Source organism: Lygodium microphyllum, chromosome 2, assembly GCF_053477565.2.
Source record: "Lygodium microphyllum isolate KBCC chromosome 2, Lygodium_microphyllum_v1.1.10, whole genome shotgun sequence".
Classification (NCBI taxonomy): domain Eukaryota; kingdom Viridiplantae; phylum Streptophyta; class Polypodiopsida; order Schizaeales; family Lygodiaceae; genus Lygodium; species Lygodium microphyllum.
The window spans coordinates 47817124-47834523 of NC_141136.1; the positions used below are offsets into that span (position 1 = coordinate 47817124).

General features: G+C 39.3%; 1 protein-coding gene across 4 annotated transcripts in view; it reads right to left on the reverse strand.

The window, feature by feature from the left end:
• Positions 1 to 274: 274 nt before the first annotated feature.
• Positions 275 to 17400, reverse strand: part of CAT9 (cationic amino acid transporter 9) — an 89989-nt gene continuing 72863 nt past the window's right edge. Inside the window, exons 5-9 of one of the 4 annotated variants that reach the window (XR_015693170.1) lie at positions 17212 to 17388; positions 16871 to 17107; positions 2277 to 2366; positions 1792 to 2067; positions 275 to 807 (exon numbers count right to left, since the gene is read on the reverse strand). Coding sequence is in view for 3 of the 4 variants with exons in the window: in XM_087693206.1 (XP_087549332.1) it covers positions 1903 to 2067; positions 2277 to 2366; positions 16871 to 17107; positions 17212 to 17388 (669 nt within the window). In the remaining variant the exon portion in view is untranslated. Of the gene's footprint in view, positions 808 to 912; positions 2068 to 2276; positions 2367 to 16870; positions 17108 to 17211; positions 17389 to 17400 lie in introns of those variants that run through there. The other 3 variants (XM_087693206.1, XM_087693215.1, XM_087693195.1) reach the window with 3 other exon arrangements.

Below are 17400 nucleotides of genomic sequence, written 5' to 3' on the forward strand. Positions count from 1 at the left end.
AATCAATAAATGAAGATTGCAATGAACATAATCTAATCTCTATAAAGCACACAATATAATTAGAGCTGTTTAAAATGGCACACTCAATAATTTCATAGAAATTGGGCCATCTTCCAACTTAAATGAGTTCCTATTTTGACTTACTAAATTCCAAAGATAGAAACATCACATCTTATGTATCGCATCAGAGATAACTATGTGCACATGACTTTGATTTAGTCGAAGCTTACACATATCAACTTGTCGCAAAAGGTTTTAGGATTTGTGAAGGTAAGAAGTGAAGGGACCCCCATAATATATTGACTAGAAGAGGTGGTTGATGTTTAGTTAATCAAAGGTCAAGAGTTTAGAAAATGGAGCAAAATGCTACTAGAAAGCCTTGATTTTGGGCCAATTGGGGTGATGTTTTGGCTAAAATGTCAAATTTTATTGTATATATGGGCCATTTTATGTGACCTTGAGAGCAAAATGAGGCTATAGGGCCTTCCCACGTGCACTCACACGTGGCACAAACACGAATACACGTGCGAACAAAGGACAAATCTTAAGCTTTCATTTCTTTCATTTGGGATATGAAAGAATTAGACGCCATGGCCAACGCTAATCGTATGCTTCTTGGTTGGTTATTTTAGGGGGATCTCCAAATCGTCATAGAGTCATAGGGAGACTGATCATCACACACTACAAAAAGCTTATGAAGATCTTCCTTCGATAGCTCAAGGAGTGCACAGGTCCTTCCGAGAATTCCTCATGAAAGGGAGTAGTGCCACCATACCATTTTCTGCTTCATAAACAGTTGGTTTTGTACTGCAGCAAAATTTGGATTATTGTAGTGTTTGAGTAAGTGTTACTGGTCCTCAGTATAAAATCATACCAATATAGAAGTGCATTCAAAACCATTGTGTAAAACATTTAGTCATATATATGTATCTTTCAAAACACTTACCCTCCTAGCAAGCAAGCAAACCATGAGAGAGCTGTATCTCTTCCATACTGTACAAAGGGAGCTTTCACAGGCTTTGCCCTTGTGTCTAGTTGGGTAATAACCCGATCCTTCTATAATGAAATTGTTTGATTTGCTCATTAAACTAAGATGAAGATACTACTAACCAAACCAAGTGCTGATTGAATTGTAAAGTTACCAAGTTGGACGTTGCAATGGGACCACAAGCATGAGTTGGTAATCATGGGTTTGGGCAGTTCTCGATTACAAAGTATGGATGTAAGCCTAAGATATTCAATTAATAGAGAAACATCTGTTCACATAAAAGAAAGGTGGAAACAATGAAGAGAACTTTCTACTGTCTCATCCTCCTAATTTTCATCCAGAGGTGATCATTCATGATTTTTCGTCGAACTAAAAATGTACACACAGCAAATAAAATACTGGAGACCCAAAAAATACTAATATGCAGGAAGAACATCATGTCAAGATTTTGAGCCTTCTGATGTGGCATCTGTGTTGGAGGTCTTCCAACTTCACTGAGTAATGATACACTGCAAAATTGAAATGTTTGAACGCATGGGACTTCAAAAGCAAGACACAGAAGTTTGTTGTATGATAAGTCATTTCAGCAATAGGCCTAGTTCCTTGAGTTGGAATCTTGCTCTCCATCCCAATCACTTCTCTTGGCTATTGAAACAATTTACAAGGGCCTCACTCAGTTGATTCCATTGCATATTAGGTAGGAGAGACCAATACAGAAAAGGTTGACAAACAGAAAGGAAGCTAAGGTGAGCAGGATAAAGAAAGGAAAACATTGCTGCAAACTGAGAAAAGAGGATCAACACCTTGCCCTGTTGCTCCTCTAAACTTCCAACTTTGGCTTCAACAACTCCATTACTTCTCAATGAACAAATCTGCATACAATTCTCTAACGTCTTGATTCAAATATCATTTTATTAGCAGTCATTGAAGTCGGCATCCAGTGCAGCAACTGGTAGATAATGATGGCTATCATTTTTCACTAACGAGCCATGCTGGGCATTGTACTGTCCGTAAAATGCATAAAATATAATACTCAAGACTCCGAGAACAACAAATCTTACCCATGCCTCCCAATGTAGCTGCAAAATTGCGAGTTCCACAGAAGCATACAATAAAGGTCAACATCTAATTTTTCAAAATGCTTAATGCTTCTAAAAAACAACAAAGATGTAATGTACATCCATTCATAAACATAGATGGCCATACATGCACAGATGCAAAGAACTGTCAATTGAATTCATTCGTGCAGTTCTTGAAACTTTGAAATATTCAAGCAAAAACAGGGAACCTGTGCAAAGAGGAACATATTGAAGAGTAGACCCAGCAATGGGACAGTAGGAAACCATGGACAAAGGAACCCTGAAGGATGCTCATACACCTGCGCAACACAGCCAAAAGTTGTAGATTTACTGCCAGTACGGAGAAATTTAAGTTCTTTATCAATTAATTAGAGCTACGAATACACAGAAAAAGATTGAAGTGCAGTATACTTTGCAGCTATGTAGTGTTTAATGAGCTATTATAACTCTCTCAAAAAGGCCTTCCCACTTTAGCCCACTTGTCTCTACATCTTTTTGCAAGTTGTGTATGCCACACATTTAAACCTCTGACTCATCAAGCACCAATTCCAAAGTTCTACCATTGAGATATTATCAGTGTGTAAGCCTCGTCAGACAAAGATTGCTAAGTTCCGATATCGATATATTATCACATTGTGTAAGACTTGTTATTGTTATTATCTTTCTTAGTTGTGCATGCTACACAAATGCATAGTGTAGTTGCATGAAACAAGCAGATTTTATCATGGTGTTAAGGCAATCTGAAGGTGTGGAAAGTACTGTAAGAGTGCCTTCATGCACGAGGTTTGAAGGAATTTATGACACACTGCAAAAGTGTCAAGGAATTTCCTACTCAGACCATATGAATCTTAACAAGGAATTTTTGAGCATGTGTCCATCCTCCTGCAGTGAGACACTGGCTAAACAGCAGTTTGGAGCTTTTCTTATTTGACTCCACATATCTTTGCAATCACGATTTTGTCAAAAACACTTTGTGACAAAGTACTAATTAAGACAAAATTGCAAGAGAAGCCTCCCTTGTTTCTGTTGGGAATGAAGGCTCACTATGCCTTTTACAGTGTTCAGGTGTGCATGCACCCTTACACTTGTACTTAATATATATTATCAAAACCTAAAGTGGTACATCTTGTCATTGTACCAAAAAATTTGAGTGTCGTGCTCTCTCTCTCTACTCACTCTCTACTTTTGAACTCTGCACTAAATCTGATCTGCACTCTGTCTTGATCCTTGCACACTTGACATCAAACTGGTATCAGAACGGGCAAGAGGCAGCTCATGAGTGCACGCATCTCAAGACAATGAACACGTGTGTGCAAGCTCAGAAGGTGTAGGTCAAAGTCAGCAATCGATTGCCTGACGGAAGCAGTCGAACCAACAGGCACAAATTCTGCAGTCGACAAGCACAATGAGCAAGAGCCAGGCAACACGTGGCAAGGTAGGCAATAGGAAGGCAGTGCAATCATGCGCAACAGGCCTGTGTAGTGACGGGCTGCGACGGGCTGTAACTGGCACGACATGTCAATCATGACCAAATAGGCCACAGGTCACGAAATCTGCAGTCAATTCTCTGCCTTTTTCTTAAAATATTGCAAATTTGTTGACCCAAAAAATTGGGGCTTTTCCCGAATTTAGGAACTTTGATGGAGAACAGGACAATTTGACTCGGAAATTGCAAAATCAATGCACATCTGCTCAGGAAATTTTCAATTTCACTGAAATTTGTGCACACCAGACCCAAGAAAATTGGGGCTTTTGCAGAATTTCATCAATTTGTGCAAGAATTGCCTTGTATATGCACTTGGATACATGCATTGATGCAATTTGGGCGGGGATTTGTCTTTGGAAATCCGGGGCTTTTGACCGAAATCATCAAATTTGTGCCTGAAAATGCATATGGAATAGAAATTGCAGCAAAATTTTGGGGATTTCACATGTAATGAGTGCATTGGCTTCTAAATGTGGCTGGAATTGCTCATGGAGTGCAGTAGCAGACATTCTCTAATTCTGGAAATCAATTTGCAGATCCGAGATTTCTGCCATTTTTTTATTTTCACTGCTGGTTGGTACTTGCAGTATACCGTGGTCACTTGTGTGACATTTGGGCTTGCATTTGTTGACTTTTGAGTCAATTTAGTGCTGCAAATCATGGCTGGAAATAGTGATAGCAACAATCTTTTGCACATCAAGAAGCTTGAGGGTGCACATAATTTTGCAATATGGCAAAAACAGTGCTACAATGTCTTGGTGCAAAAGAAACAAGTGAAGCCCATCAAGTGAAGGGAATAAAGCCAACAGGTATGGAACAAGAAGAGTGGGATGATTTGGATGAGCTTGCACGCTCTACCATTGAGCTCTCAGTGTCAAACAACTTGCTCTAACATTGAGAAGCTGAATATGCAATGTGGCAAAGACTTCAAGAATTGTATGCTCAGGTTAGTGCAGCCAGCAACGTTTATTGGCTGAAAAAGTTGGACTTTTGAATGAAGGAAGGTACAGCCATGTCTGTACATTTGAACGAGCTCAACTATATTTTCAGTCAGCTGATTGCTTTGGATTTCCATATCGATGATGAGTTCAAAGCTACCTTCTTGCTATGCACTTTGCCTAAAAGTTGGGATACTTTCGAGATAGCCTTGAGTAACTAAAATGCTCAGTTGTTATATTCTGATGTGGAGAGTTCTTTGATGATGGAAGAACTCAACAGGAAAAATAATTCAGCAAACAAGTCTTCTAATGCATTGCACACTAGGGGCAGATTTCAGCAAAAGGGCAAAATAGAGACGCAGCAAGTCTCATGGCAAAAATGTGGAGTGTCATCATTGTGGCAAGAAAGGGCACTACAAGCAGGACTGTTTTCAAGAAAGAGGAAGGCAATAACAAAAACACTGAAGACAACAAGGCCGAGAAAAAGGACAAACAACCTGCAAAGAAGAGCAGTGTTAAGATAGAGGAGGTAAATGTAGTCGCTCATGAGAATGACAGTGATGGTGATGTACTTCTTGCTTCTTCTTTGAGTGCACATGCATTGATTGCAGATTCTGAGGATGACATGCACACTTGGATACTTGATTCAAGTGTGTCTTTTCATGTTACACTACATCATGAGTGGTTTTCTCACTACAATGGTGGTACACGTGGTGTTGTCCATGGGGGGGGGGGGAGCGGGGAGGGGGATAACTATGCATGTAAATTGTAGGCATTGGCAATGTAAAATTGAAATTTCAGCATGGCTCTGTGTTTGTTTTGCATAATGTGCGGCATATACCTCAACTCAAGAGGAGCTTGATAAGCACAGGGCAGTTAGATGATGAAGGAGATCACACCACCTTTGGAGACAGCAAATGGAAAATTTGTAAGAGCTCTTACATTGTTGCCAAGCGCTTAAAAAGTGATACTTTGTATTCTTTGCATATATCTAGCATGTGTGACCGTGTAGTCACCATAACCAAGCAGCCAACTGTTTCTTTGTGGCATAGCCGGTTGGGACACTTTCGTCAAATTGAAATGAAAGTGCTTTCTCACTTGGTTATTTGCCGTCTTTGAGGTATATTGATTTTGAATAGTGTGCTCATTGTATTTATGGTAAGTATGTTCAAACGTCACATAAAAAATCTCTTTCTCTGAAGTCTTCATCCGTCATGAAAGAGAGACCTTGGATAAATTTTAAAAAATCCTGGCACTTGCTAAAAATCAAACCAGCAAGACATTAAAGTGTCTTCACTCTGACAATGGTGGAGAATGTGTCCAAATCCTTTCAGAACTTTTGTGACAGCAAAGGGATTAAAGAGGAGCTCACTCCTCTTTACAATCCATCCCAAAATGGTGTTGCAGAGCGTATGAACAAGACCATTCAAGACACGGTCCGTACAATGTTGTCACATGTTGCCTTACCTCATGGATTTTGAGCAAAGACTATTATGACAGCCATACACTTGATTAATTTATCACCAAATAGGCCTTTTTTTTTGTTTGGTCAGGCAAGCCACCTTCGTGTGCTCACTTGAGAGTATTTGGCTACAAGGCGTACACATTCGCAAGGAAGAACGCAGCAAACTTGAGCCAAAGTCTTGTAAATGTCTTTTCCTAGGATATGGTAATGAAGGTGAAATGAAGTATTGATTATGGGATCCTAAGAAAAGAAAAGTAGTACGCATCAATGATGTTATCTTCTGAGAAGATCGCATGCACAAAGAGTCCGAAAAGACAGAGGTTAGAAGGGTTGTATTCCGGGAGGACGCACTGATATAACAGCAAAGGATGCCCACTAGATAGCAGCAAGTACCTACTATAAATATCCCTGAAAATGCAGGGAATAATGCTGAAAATGATCAATAAGATAATGTCCATGATGTACCACAAATTCAGTACGAATAGATGACTTTGAAACAACCAAAACCAATTGTATAGCATGCTGACCCTGCTGAACAGCAAGCTGTTAATGCAAATTTACAGGCTGAGTAGCCATCAAATCTTGATCATTGAGTCCATAGATCGACCAAAGTGCAAAGCCAACCAGATAGGTTTATTCCTAGTGTCAATTATGTGGTTGATTATGTCATGTTGACAGATTGTGGTATCATGCTTCTAGCAAGCAATGGACAGAAAAGACAACAAGAAATGGAATAAGGCTATGCTATCAGAGATGGAATCTCTCATGAAAAATGGCACTTGGGATCTGGTGCATTTGCTTAAAGGACAGAAAGTGCTACCGTGCAAATGGTTTACAAAATGAAAATCACTTTTAGTTCTTTACCAAAGTACAAGGCACGATCGGTTGCTAAAGGGTATAAGCAAGAACATGGAATTGACTTTGACAAAATATTTTCCCATATAGTCAAAATGACTACTTTGCGAACTATCTTGAGCTCAATTGCATCAAGAGATATGGAACTCCTACAGATGGATGTCAAGACAATCTTCTTACATGTTGATCTCCATGAGAAAATCTATATGCAGCAGCCTGAGGGTTTTGGTGCAAAGGGAAAAGAGCACATGGTATGTAAACTCAACAAGAGCTTGCATGGGCTGAAACTGACACCACAAGAATGGTATCATAAAATTGATACATTTATGCAATCTCACGGATTCCATTGCTCTCAAGTTGATCACTATTTATATACCAAGAAGATAGCAAATGGCAACGTTATTCTCTTGGTTTTGTATGTGGATGACATGTTGATTGCAAACAGGGATGTTAATGCCTTCAACTCCTTGAAGCAAAGCTTACACAGTAGCTTTGATATGAAGGATCTTAGTCAAGCCAATCACATTCTTAGCATGCATATACTCAAGGACAAATCGAAGGGCCTTCTATATCTGTCACAACAGGACTATGTTACTAAGGTTTTGCAATGTTTCAATATGGAGGGAGGGAAAGCCATTGGTGTACCATTGCCTCCATATGTGAGACTTAGTGTATATGGCAGCCCTACAACGGATGATGGAAAGGCTGAGATGGCCTAGATTCCTTATGCTTCAGCTATTGGTAGCTTGATATATGCTATGGTTGCTACATGTCCTGACATTGCATTTGCAGTGGAAGTGGTTACCAGATACATGGCATATCCTAGCAAACAGCATTGGAAAGCAGTGAAGGGTATCATGAGATACCTTAGAGGCACAAAGGACTTTTGTATCTGCTTTGGGAAGCAGAAGTCATATGTTATTGGCTTCACAAATACAAACTGTACTGGTCATCTTGACTGCAAGAAGTCTACTTCAAGATATGTGTTCACGTTCACAGGAGGAGCAGTCTCTTGGATATTGTCATGAGGACTTGAAACCTCACTTAACATGTAGATTAATTTTTAATCACATGATTACGTAAATGTTGCACATGCGAGGTGCAACTGAGATTAGAGTAAAATTACGAGCTCGAGACCCGAGAAAATCACAAGATGTCAAAGGCAAAAGTTGCTGTAAGTTATGTTGCACAAGTACTTGGTAGTATCTGGTGTTAATTGTTGGCCTAGGTCATTCATTTGGCCATAAGTATCAATTGGTAATACTAAAGATATGGCATTTAGTGACACTTAACACCAAACTAATGGTCAAAGATGGCACAAAGAGACTTGGGAGTGGAAGATACCTAACCAATTTAATTATTGGCCAATCAGATTATTCTTTTGGACATTGAAATAATTATTAGATTAATTTTTAGTAATTAAAGCCTGAAAATTAATATTTAATAATGGACAATGTTGAAAACCCCATTTGGGAAGCCTGCCACTTAGTAAGGAAAGACTGTCACTTGGCAAACTTGCCCATACAGGCTGGTAAAAGACTGAAGAAGAGGAAAAACGAGATCATTCTTGCTGTAGCAAAGATAGAAGAGCTATGAGCAACCATGGCCAGCCTATTTTCAGCCATTGCAGCCAGCCATGAGTGAGTTTTGAGGAGGCGATTGCAGTTTCGAAGCCTCCACATCTGGGCGATTGCATCCAAGTACAAGATAACAACCGATTTGGATGTCTCAGCTGTAGGCAACAACACTTAATACTATTGTGGTAAGGCAGCAGCTGCATATGACTGATTTTCAATCATTCTTGGCAACAAAACTCTGAATTTTATCTCTTTACAGCTTTCTCTCTCATCTCCCAGCCCTTTCAAAGCCTTGCTCCAAAGATCTCAACATTTGGACCCTTGGAGACTCAAAAATTGCAAATTTCTCTACTGCAAACCCAAATTTATAGCAAAAATTAGGATTTAGCAACAGCCTTGGAAAGGTGCCAAAAATTAGAGGCTCCAAGACTTGGATTTTTCAAGGCGGAATGTGAATTTCGGCTAAATTCAGGTGAAGAACTAGCCAGCCGTTAAAATTGGGGCATTTCCATCGTCTATCAAGTGGGTGAAAGCCAATTAAGTGTCCGAATCAAGAAGCAAAACAAATTGAAGACTTGATGGTCACTTTGAACAGCAATGGGAGTTTGGATTGCAAAGGGGATCAGGAGAATCCCACTGTAAATCAACTTCTTCTTCAATAAAGATAAAGAAATACCGAAAGGGGCGCCAATTTTGAGGCCAATTGGGTATGCATTGTCCAAGATTAGTAGGTAAATTTGTATTTTCAGATTTGCATTTATTGTTTGCTACTGTAATTAAGTTGTAATCATGGATTTACCACCCATCCACGGAAGGAAGGCTGGTTTTAGATATCTAGGCTGCAAAAGTGTGTTGCATTGTCTACTACAGAGGTAGAGTATATGGCTACCACTGAGGCATGCAAAGAGACTTTAAGGCTTTCATATTTGATGGCAGAGCTTGGCATTACAGAGGTTCCTATCTTCCACTATGATAGTCAAAGTGTTATCATGCTAGAATAGAATCTTGTCTTTCATGCAAAGACAAAGAACATACAGGTGAAGTATCATTTTATCAGGGATGTACTTAACAGCAAGAGCATTGAGCTTATCAAGGTACATACAGATGATAACCCCACAAACCTTCTTACGAAGGGTCTTCCAGCAAAGCGGTTTGCTCATTGCTACCAAATGATGGGGGTTGGATAGTATATGTGTATTTCAGCTTTGTACATACATAGACTTAGCTAATTCTTTCCTCTACCTTCAGGCACGTTGCCTTTAGGTGGGAGGTTGTTGGGAATAAAGGCTCGTCGTGCCTTTTACGGCATTTGGGTGTGCACGCACCCTTACACTTGTACTTTATATATATTATCAAAACCTAAAGTGATACATCTCATCATTGTACCAAAAACTTTGACTGTCGTGCTCTCACTCTCTCTACTCACTCTCTACTCTGAACTCTGCACTAAATCTGATCTGCACTCTGTCTCAATCCTTGCACACTTGATATCAGTTTTATGGCATCTATAATCCCTTGCAGACTAAGGATTCTTGATCATTGCTGAGTTATGCATGTGACGATGGAACATGAGTTGCAGATGTGGAAACTCCCAATTCTACTGCCACTGGGGAGAGAGAATACTCTGCTAGTCATACAGACTTTCACATGCAGAGAAGAGCATGTGGCCTTTTTAATGTGGGAAAGTTTGCACTTTCTTCAGACCCCTCTTATTGCCTCTTCTTCAATCCTCTATATGGTCATCATGTGTGGCACATAAAGTCTTTATTATAGAATGGCACATTGAGTCTTTATCATTGACTAAGGGCTTCTGCAGTTACCATGCCAAAGCCCTGTTGCACCACTAGCCACGATCAGATATGCACATTAGCATTTCAAATGTCCATCCCTATGCCAAGGCACCAAACTAAGTATTGAATACCAGACTGCCATCAGCAGAAGACATCAACCGTGCAAGAGCTACCACTTATTGTATGACGGACAATCTGAAATCGTCAACGTGGTACAAGTGCTCTTGATTCTTGACACTAGAGTGGTGTCAAGCCTAGTCATCCACATTAACTGGTTGATGCTAGTTCTTACTCCCCTTCTCCCCTAAGGAACTGGGGCGAGAACCTATGGCTGTGAGCCAGGAATCATGTCCTCTTATCTGAAATATATCCTCCTCTGAGGCAGCCTGCTCTCCTCTAATGATCTCTATGGATCTGCCTTTCCTATTCTCCGAGGCCTCTACTATGTTGAAATCACTGCCTACTATCCAATGGTTGACTTGGAGTAGCAAGACCGACTGAGTCCAGAATGTCTGAAATGTGGGGTTGTGGCATCTTTGTCTCCTGGGGGGCCATTGATGCCTAGGCATCCTTTGTGACAATGGGTTGTGGCATCTATGGCTTGTAAGGGGATGCTAGTACTTTGGGTCTAGCATCTCAAGCTCTTTGGGGCTGGAGGAGTGTTTGTGAAGGTCAAAGGTAGCTAAGGTGGTGTTGTTCATGCAGTTGGTCGAAGGTCTTTGACTACTCTCCAATCATCCCAAAACATGTCTATGCTGCTCCAAGACTCGTGTGTGAATGCAGCAAAAGACAAATTAAGGAAATTCTAAAGCTAAAGTAGCCTAAGATTAGCCTATGGGCCCAACTCATTAGCCTAAGGAACTAAGAGTACTAAGTAATGTGAGACTAGCCTAGAGTACCCTAAGGGTACTAGTTTAAGTGTGTGGCCACCATCACACACGGCTATCAACAAGTCTCTATCAATGAAACTCAAGTCGAAGTGCGGAAACGCTCCTAGGTAGGGGTGCAAAAGGATGTCATGAATCACATGGTAAGGAGACTTGCTTAAGCTACTGTGCCAAACACACATAATACACACAAGAGAAAGCTCGCTCAAGAACATAAAAAGAGAGATGAAGGCCAAAACATTTTCTTACTAGTTTTTCTTCCTTCTTTCTCACACAATGTAATGTGCACAAATTATATACAAGGTACAATATAAATAAAAGTGGCCTACTAAGTCAAATAGTGCATAATTGACTAGCGCTATAACTATGCCAGCTATAGATAGGTGTAACGAACCAAATATAGTAAGTGATAAGTCAATGGCTATGTAATAATCATAATGACCACCAATGTGCTAAGTGTAGACATGCGGACTTATCTAACGGGACGGTCAATCATTCATGTATGCGTGTGTTGAGATGGCAGCCCCTCCAACTCAATTGTAGCTCTACAACTCCAAGTAAGCTTCGAAATTTTCGAAGCTTCTTTGCATCCAATGTCTTTGTGAAAATGTCAACTTTTTTATCCTGTGTGCTGATATATACTAAGTCAACGTCTCTTGCAAGTACCTTCTCTCTCACAAAATGATAATGCACTTCAATCTATTTTATCCTAGCATGGAACATCGGGTTCCTAGCTAACTATACATTGTTCATGTTGTCACAATGAATGACAACTAGACCATCTCCCTACACATCCAAATCACCCAATAACTTTTACAGCCATACCACTTCACATATTGCTATAGCAACACCTCTATACTCGGCCTCCATACTCGATAAAACAACCGTTGGTTGCTTATTGCTGCTCCGAGTAATTGTTGCATTACCAAGGGAAAACATGAATCCACTGGTATATTTTCTATCAGACTTGCTACCAGCCCAATTTGCATATATATACCCAAACATTTATATATTCTTACCTCCCTCACAAAGAAGTCCATAATGCAAGGTGAACTTCACATACCTCAATATGCATATTACTACATCGAAATGAGGCTTCCTAGATACATGCATAAACTGACTCACAAGTCCAACAACATATGGTCTTGTGATATATTATCCCCAACATCGCCTATAATAATAAAGTCATCCACATAGATGACTATGACTACCAAACTTGCATCACCCTCCCTCACATAAAGTGAGTGATCTACATCTATAACATAAAAGCCAATGTTGACAAGATACTCTCAAATCTTGTCAGACCATGCTCTAGGTGCTTATTTCAGCCCATGGAATCTCTTCTTTAGCCTGCAAATATATGTGGGATACTCTACATCCCGATACCTTACTGGCAGTTCCAATACACCTCTTTTTGTTGCAAACCACCATAAAAGAAGGCATTCTTCACATCCACTTACTGTAAACTCCACTCTTTGGTTGCTACCAAACCAATCACACATCTAACAATTGTCATTCTAGCAACTGGACTAATTATCTCCTGATAATCTTTGCCATATATCTGTGCATAGCCTTTTACAATCAGCCTAGCCTTATACCTATTGATAAAACCATCTGCACTATGCTATATTTTATAGACCCACCTATAACCAATAGCTTTCTTGCCCTTAAGCAATGATACTAGATTCCAAGTCATGTTAGTTTCTAATGTAACTATCTCCTCATCCAATGCTACATTCCAATGAGCAGGGCTAACAACCTTCTCAACACGAGTTGACTCAACATCCTCAACTACCTTTACCATATAAGCATAATGATAAGTTGCTGAAAATGACGAGTGTAGGGACACTTATCTCTTCAAAATGACACACGTCCTCTTCTAGATGAGACATCTTTTCTAGACACAAGATTCCAAATCTTCTACTCTAAAAATCTCTCAAATGGTTAAGAATTTGAGATAGCTACTAAAGACAATTATTCCTTGCGAAATTCCAAAGCCTTTGGTGCAAACAAAATTTCCATTTGAGCAACTTTCAAAAATAGTAATCTCCCAAATTTTAGAAGTTGCCAAATTTAGCTTTTGGAAAGCTTCATTATATTGGTTCACCAGTTCATGGTTTGTTTCTTCAATCATGAGCATCTGTTTTCACTTTCTGAAACCACTAATTACATAAGCTTCTAATCAATGTGACTATCAGAGTGTAAAAGTCTTAGACATCTCAACTTTTTGGTCAATCTGACAGCCCAACTAAAACTTTTAATTTCTCTTAGACATCTCGTCAATGACGACCCAAGTATAATTATAGGGTGTTCTAGCCATTGGCCACCCTTAAATAAAAATATAAATATTTAATCATATCTTGAAATACTTAAATAATACAAATCGCCTTTTAAAGTACATGAGCATCAAATTGATTTGGAATCATTAAACCAATATATCTTTGAAATAATTGATATACAAAAGATTTGTTGCATAAATAGCCATGGAAGCTATCACCTACAACTAAGGACCACTGGAAAGAATGATGCCCCCTCCTGTATACTATCATTTGCACCAGAAGAATCTTGGGCTGCTATTACCTGCTCCCTGAGAGCTCCAAACCGTTATCGCCTACTGTAGGAATAGTCCTTGATGGCTACAAATCACATCAGCAACATCTCCTTGCTCTCTAACAACCTGCTTCTCTCTCACAATGGCTGGAATAGACTTCCATCAATCCGCAAAAACGTTTTTCCCACTTATACGAACATTAATTAATTAATCAATGTCTAGTCTCTAATGTCACCACTAACATTAGTGGCCGATAAATTGGTCTAAAGCTCAAATCTAACACCAAGTACCATCTAATACTTGCAAGACATAACTTATTACGACTTTTGCCTTTGGCACCAGCCAATATCTCGCGGTCTTGGATCCACACTGTGAAAGAATTAACTTACACCTCACATGTACAAGTCACATTAGTACATTTGATTAACTTTTAATCAAATGCTAAGCAAAGCAATAAAATTTCATATCATCGTGATAAGAGAACAGAAAAAGGAGAGAAGAATATGGAAGAGAAAGAGTGTGTCAAAATGAATGAATGTGTGGGGTGAACTTTGAAGAATGAGAAAAGTCAATGCTATATTTATAGGCATAGATTGTCTCGAGTAGTGCCCAGAGTGGTATCCACTAAAGTCTCTCAAGTAGCGTCCCGACACTAAATAATGATCCAAATAAAGCTTTTTTGGGGCTATTAATAAAACCAAAAATAGGAAAGAAGGAGAAAAAACATATTGAATGACTTGGTTTCTCAAAAGTCCCAGGTCCTAAGAAAAGCCTCTCTCTTTGTAGTTATAGTATCCCAAAACATTTTTAGGCTTAATCAAAATGAAACAACCATTTTGGACAAAAACAGTAACTCCAAAATATTGTTTTCGACTTGTCCATCCTACAATACTATGTACATCCCGGTTTCTAGATTAGACCAAATAGTTCAAAAAACTCTCTAATATTTGTATTTTTCAATTGATATGCATCTCATTGTCTAAGCACATCATGATAAGATGTCGCCTATAACTGTATAGCATATTCAAGTCTCATAGATCTTTATGGCCTTTTGCAAATCTTAATCCCCTCCTTCCCTTCCCCCCCTCCCCCCTTCCTCTTTTATCCATAAAGGGTAATTTCATTACCAAATACACAAAATAGAAGCGAACTATATGATAAGACATTACAAGGGTCGCAATTGGACTATATGATTGACAATGAGACTAAAGAAACCATCACATACCAAGAAAGCCCTCTCAAGTAAGCAATGTGATTTTGATTGTACACTCCGGAAGTAAAACAAAAAATAAACGCATTCCAAATAGTCCAGATATGCCAATCCCCCAAAGAACACAAAAAGTGGAAAACAAGCTTCACATGCAATTGCACAAAATCTATCAATTTTGGCTTTCCAAAACCAAGTCTCTTAGACACATGGTATTTCCAATCACATGGTGCCAAATAGCAAACAAAAGTGACCATACTTTTGTTGCCAATAGGCAACAAAGAAAGTGATGATAAGACGTCTCTTCAGTAGTAGTCCAAAAGAAGCAAGAGCCATCGGAAATATTGTGTTTCGATAGTGTAGAAGCAAAAGAAAAACCACCCACCAACATTCTCTAAATAAACACTTAGTATTTGAAAGGGATAGTATTTGAAAGGGATCTTATTAAGCTAGCATACTATTACTATAGATTTTGACTAAGCTTTACCCTTATGAATGCCCCAAGTGTGATTATCCTTTGGTGCCAACCAACCCCCATCTCTCATATCCAAATTGTGTCTACATCACGCCACAGAGTCACATTAGACAAGGCAATTGCAATTTACAGAGCATGACCACCTCGACCAGCTCAACCTATTGATGCAATCCTTCATTGAAGGAGAGTCATCAATACTGAGCATCTGAAGATTCTTCCCTAGGGTGATCCGATGGGAAAATGTTTTCTAATGATACAACAAAGCAATTTTAATCCATACTTCCACCACTATCTGCAGCATGCATACATACACAAGGACATAATCCTATAGGCTCCTTGGGAGGAAGGATCGGGCTCTAGAATTGAGGCGACCCCATGAGGTTTGCATGATCCATCGTCGATCCCACTCGAGGATCCTCCACAGGATGGAAAATAGGGTGTATAACAAACTCCCAAAAATACATTCCACCTTACAAGTTTAAAACAAATAATATCCATCCAGCTAGTCTTCTTTGGGAAAAGGAGAAAGAACCACCACCTGCACTAATGGTGCCATCATGAGCATCCTAGGGCTAAAAGGATGGGCCCAATGAGAGATTAAGAAACGCGGGAGGAGACGACTACTATGATTTGTGTGACCTTAGAAGAGTGTGTGCCCATTCAAAACGGGGTTGAAATCTCTGATCTTTGTGATTATCATGTGGCCTCTCACAACCTATGCCCTACCTACCTTGGGGTGGGACACCTTGAGGGAAAGCAAAGAAAATTTGACCTTCGGCTAGTATAGTCCCTTTCTAGTTCCAATTTCGGGCTTGAGAGGGGGTGTTGAGCTAAAAATGCATTAGCTTTATTCAAATAGCCCCAAAACTCAATTGATTAATTAATTATACCTTTTATTAAAAAGAAACATGTTCCTAGAGAGTACTTGTGTCCCATAAGCATAAACCCTAATTGGGAGGACCCAAACTTTCGCATCATCATTATCATCATCATCATCTGCATTTGCAGTCTTTGCTCCACCATTTCTCATTGATCTAGCATCCACTGCTGCAATTGTTGCTATCAAACACTATGGAGGCTACCTTGCTATGTTTCACGATTTGTCAAAGTATAGCACACTCTCTGGCTCATACTATTTGCCCCAATCCTTGAGACATGGGAGTTCAGGGGTCAGCGTGCATAGTGTGATTGCTGCATTATCAATCTATGCACTTGTTGTACAATTGTTATTGTGTTTTTTGTGGTAGAGAATTTCTTCACAAGAGACCCAGGAGGTTTCAGCATAGAGCTTGCCTTACTTACAGCTTTTAGTCTTCTTCTACTATTTATTACATTTTCATTTACTGTTCTTTTCAGGCAGTTGCACCGTCATACAGATGATTGTAACTCATGGTCTCATAGGTCATTTTGGCCTTTTTGCAAGTTTTCATAATTGATACTAGTCCCTTTCTTAGATGATAAATAGCATAATCTGATAAGGTTAATCACATTTATAATGGCCGGTCGGTCCCATTTCCAACAGAAGTTAATATGTAGCAATTATTAATATGAAAGAAAGACGGCAGAACTTACTTGACGTGTGTAAATGGGAATTGCAATGAAGATGTCAAGGACCAAGAAAACGATCATGTATGCATAATGCAAAGAAAATCTGAAGAAGAGACCAATAATAAAGCTGCATAACACAATGCCAACTATGCAAGTGGCTGCTTCTTGGGATCTCGTCAACACTCTTCTTTCAAATTTCTCCTCATTATTTGTAGCAACCCTTAACATGATGGCACAGCCACAGACAACTGTGTACCCTGACTGTTCAGAAAAACAGTTGATTAAGCCAAAAAGACAGTAAAAGAGAAGCACTTTCCTTGTAATAATTTTATCATCGGAAATTCAGCAGCAAAGATGTAACATACCAAAGTCCCAACTGAGAGGATATGAGATAAATGGCTAACATCAAAAAATGTTGCTAAAATTCCAGCTAGTAATCCACACCATATTTGTGCCTTTACTGGAGTGTGATGATTTGGGTGAATCTTTGCAAAGAAGGATGGCAAGAGTCCATCACGCCCAAGACCAAGGTACAATCTTGACTGAATGAAAAA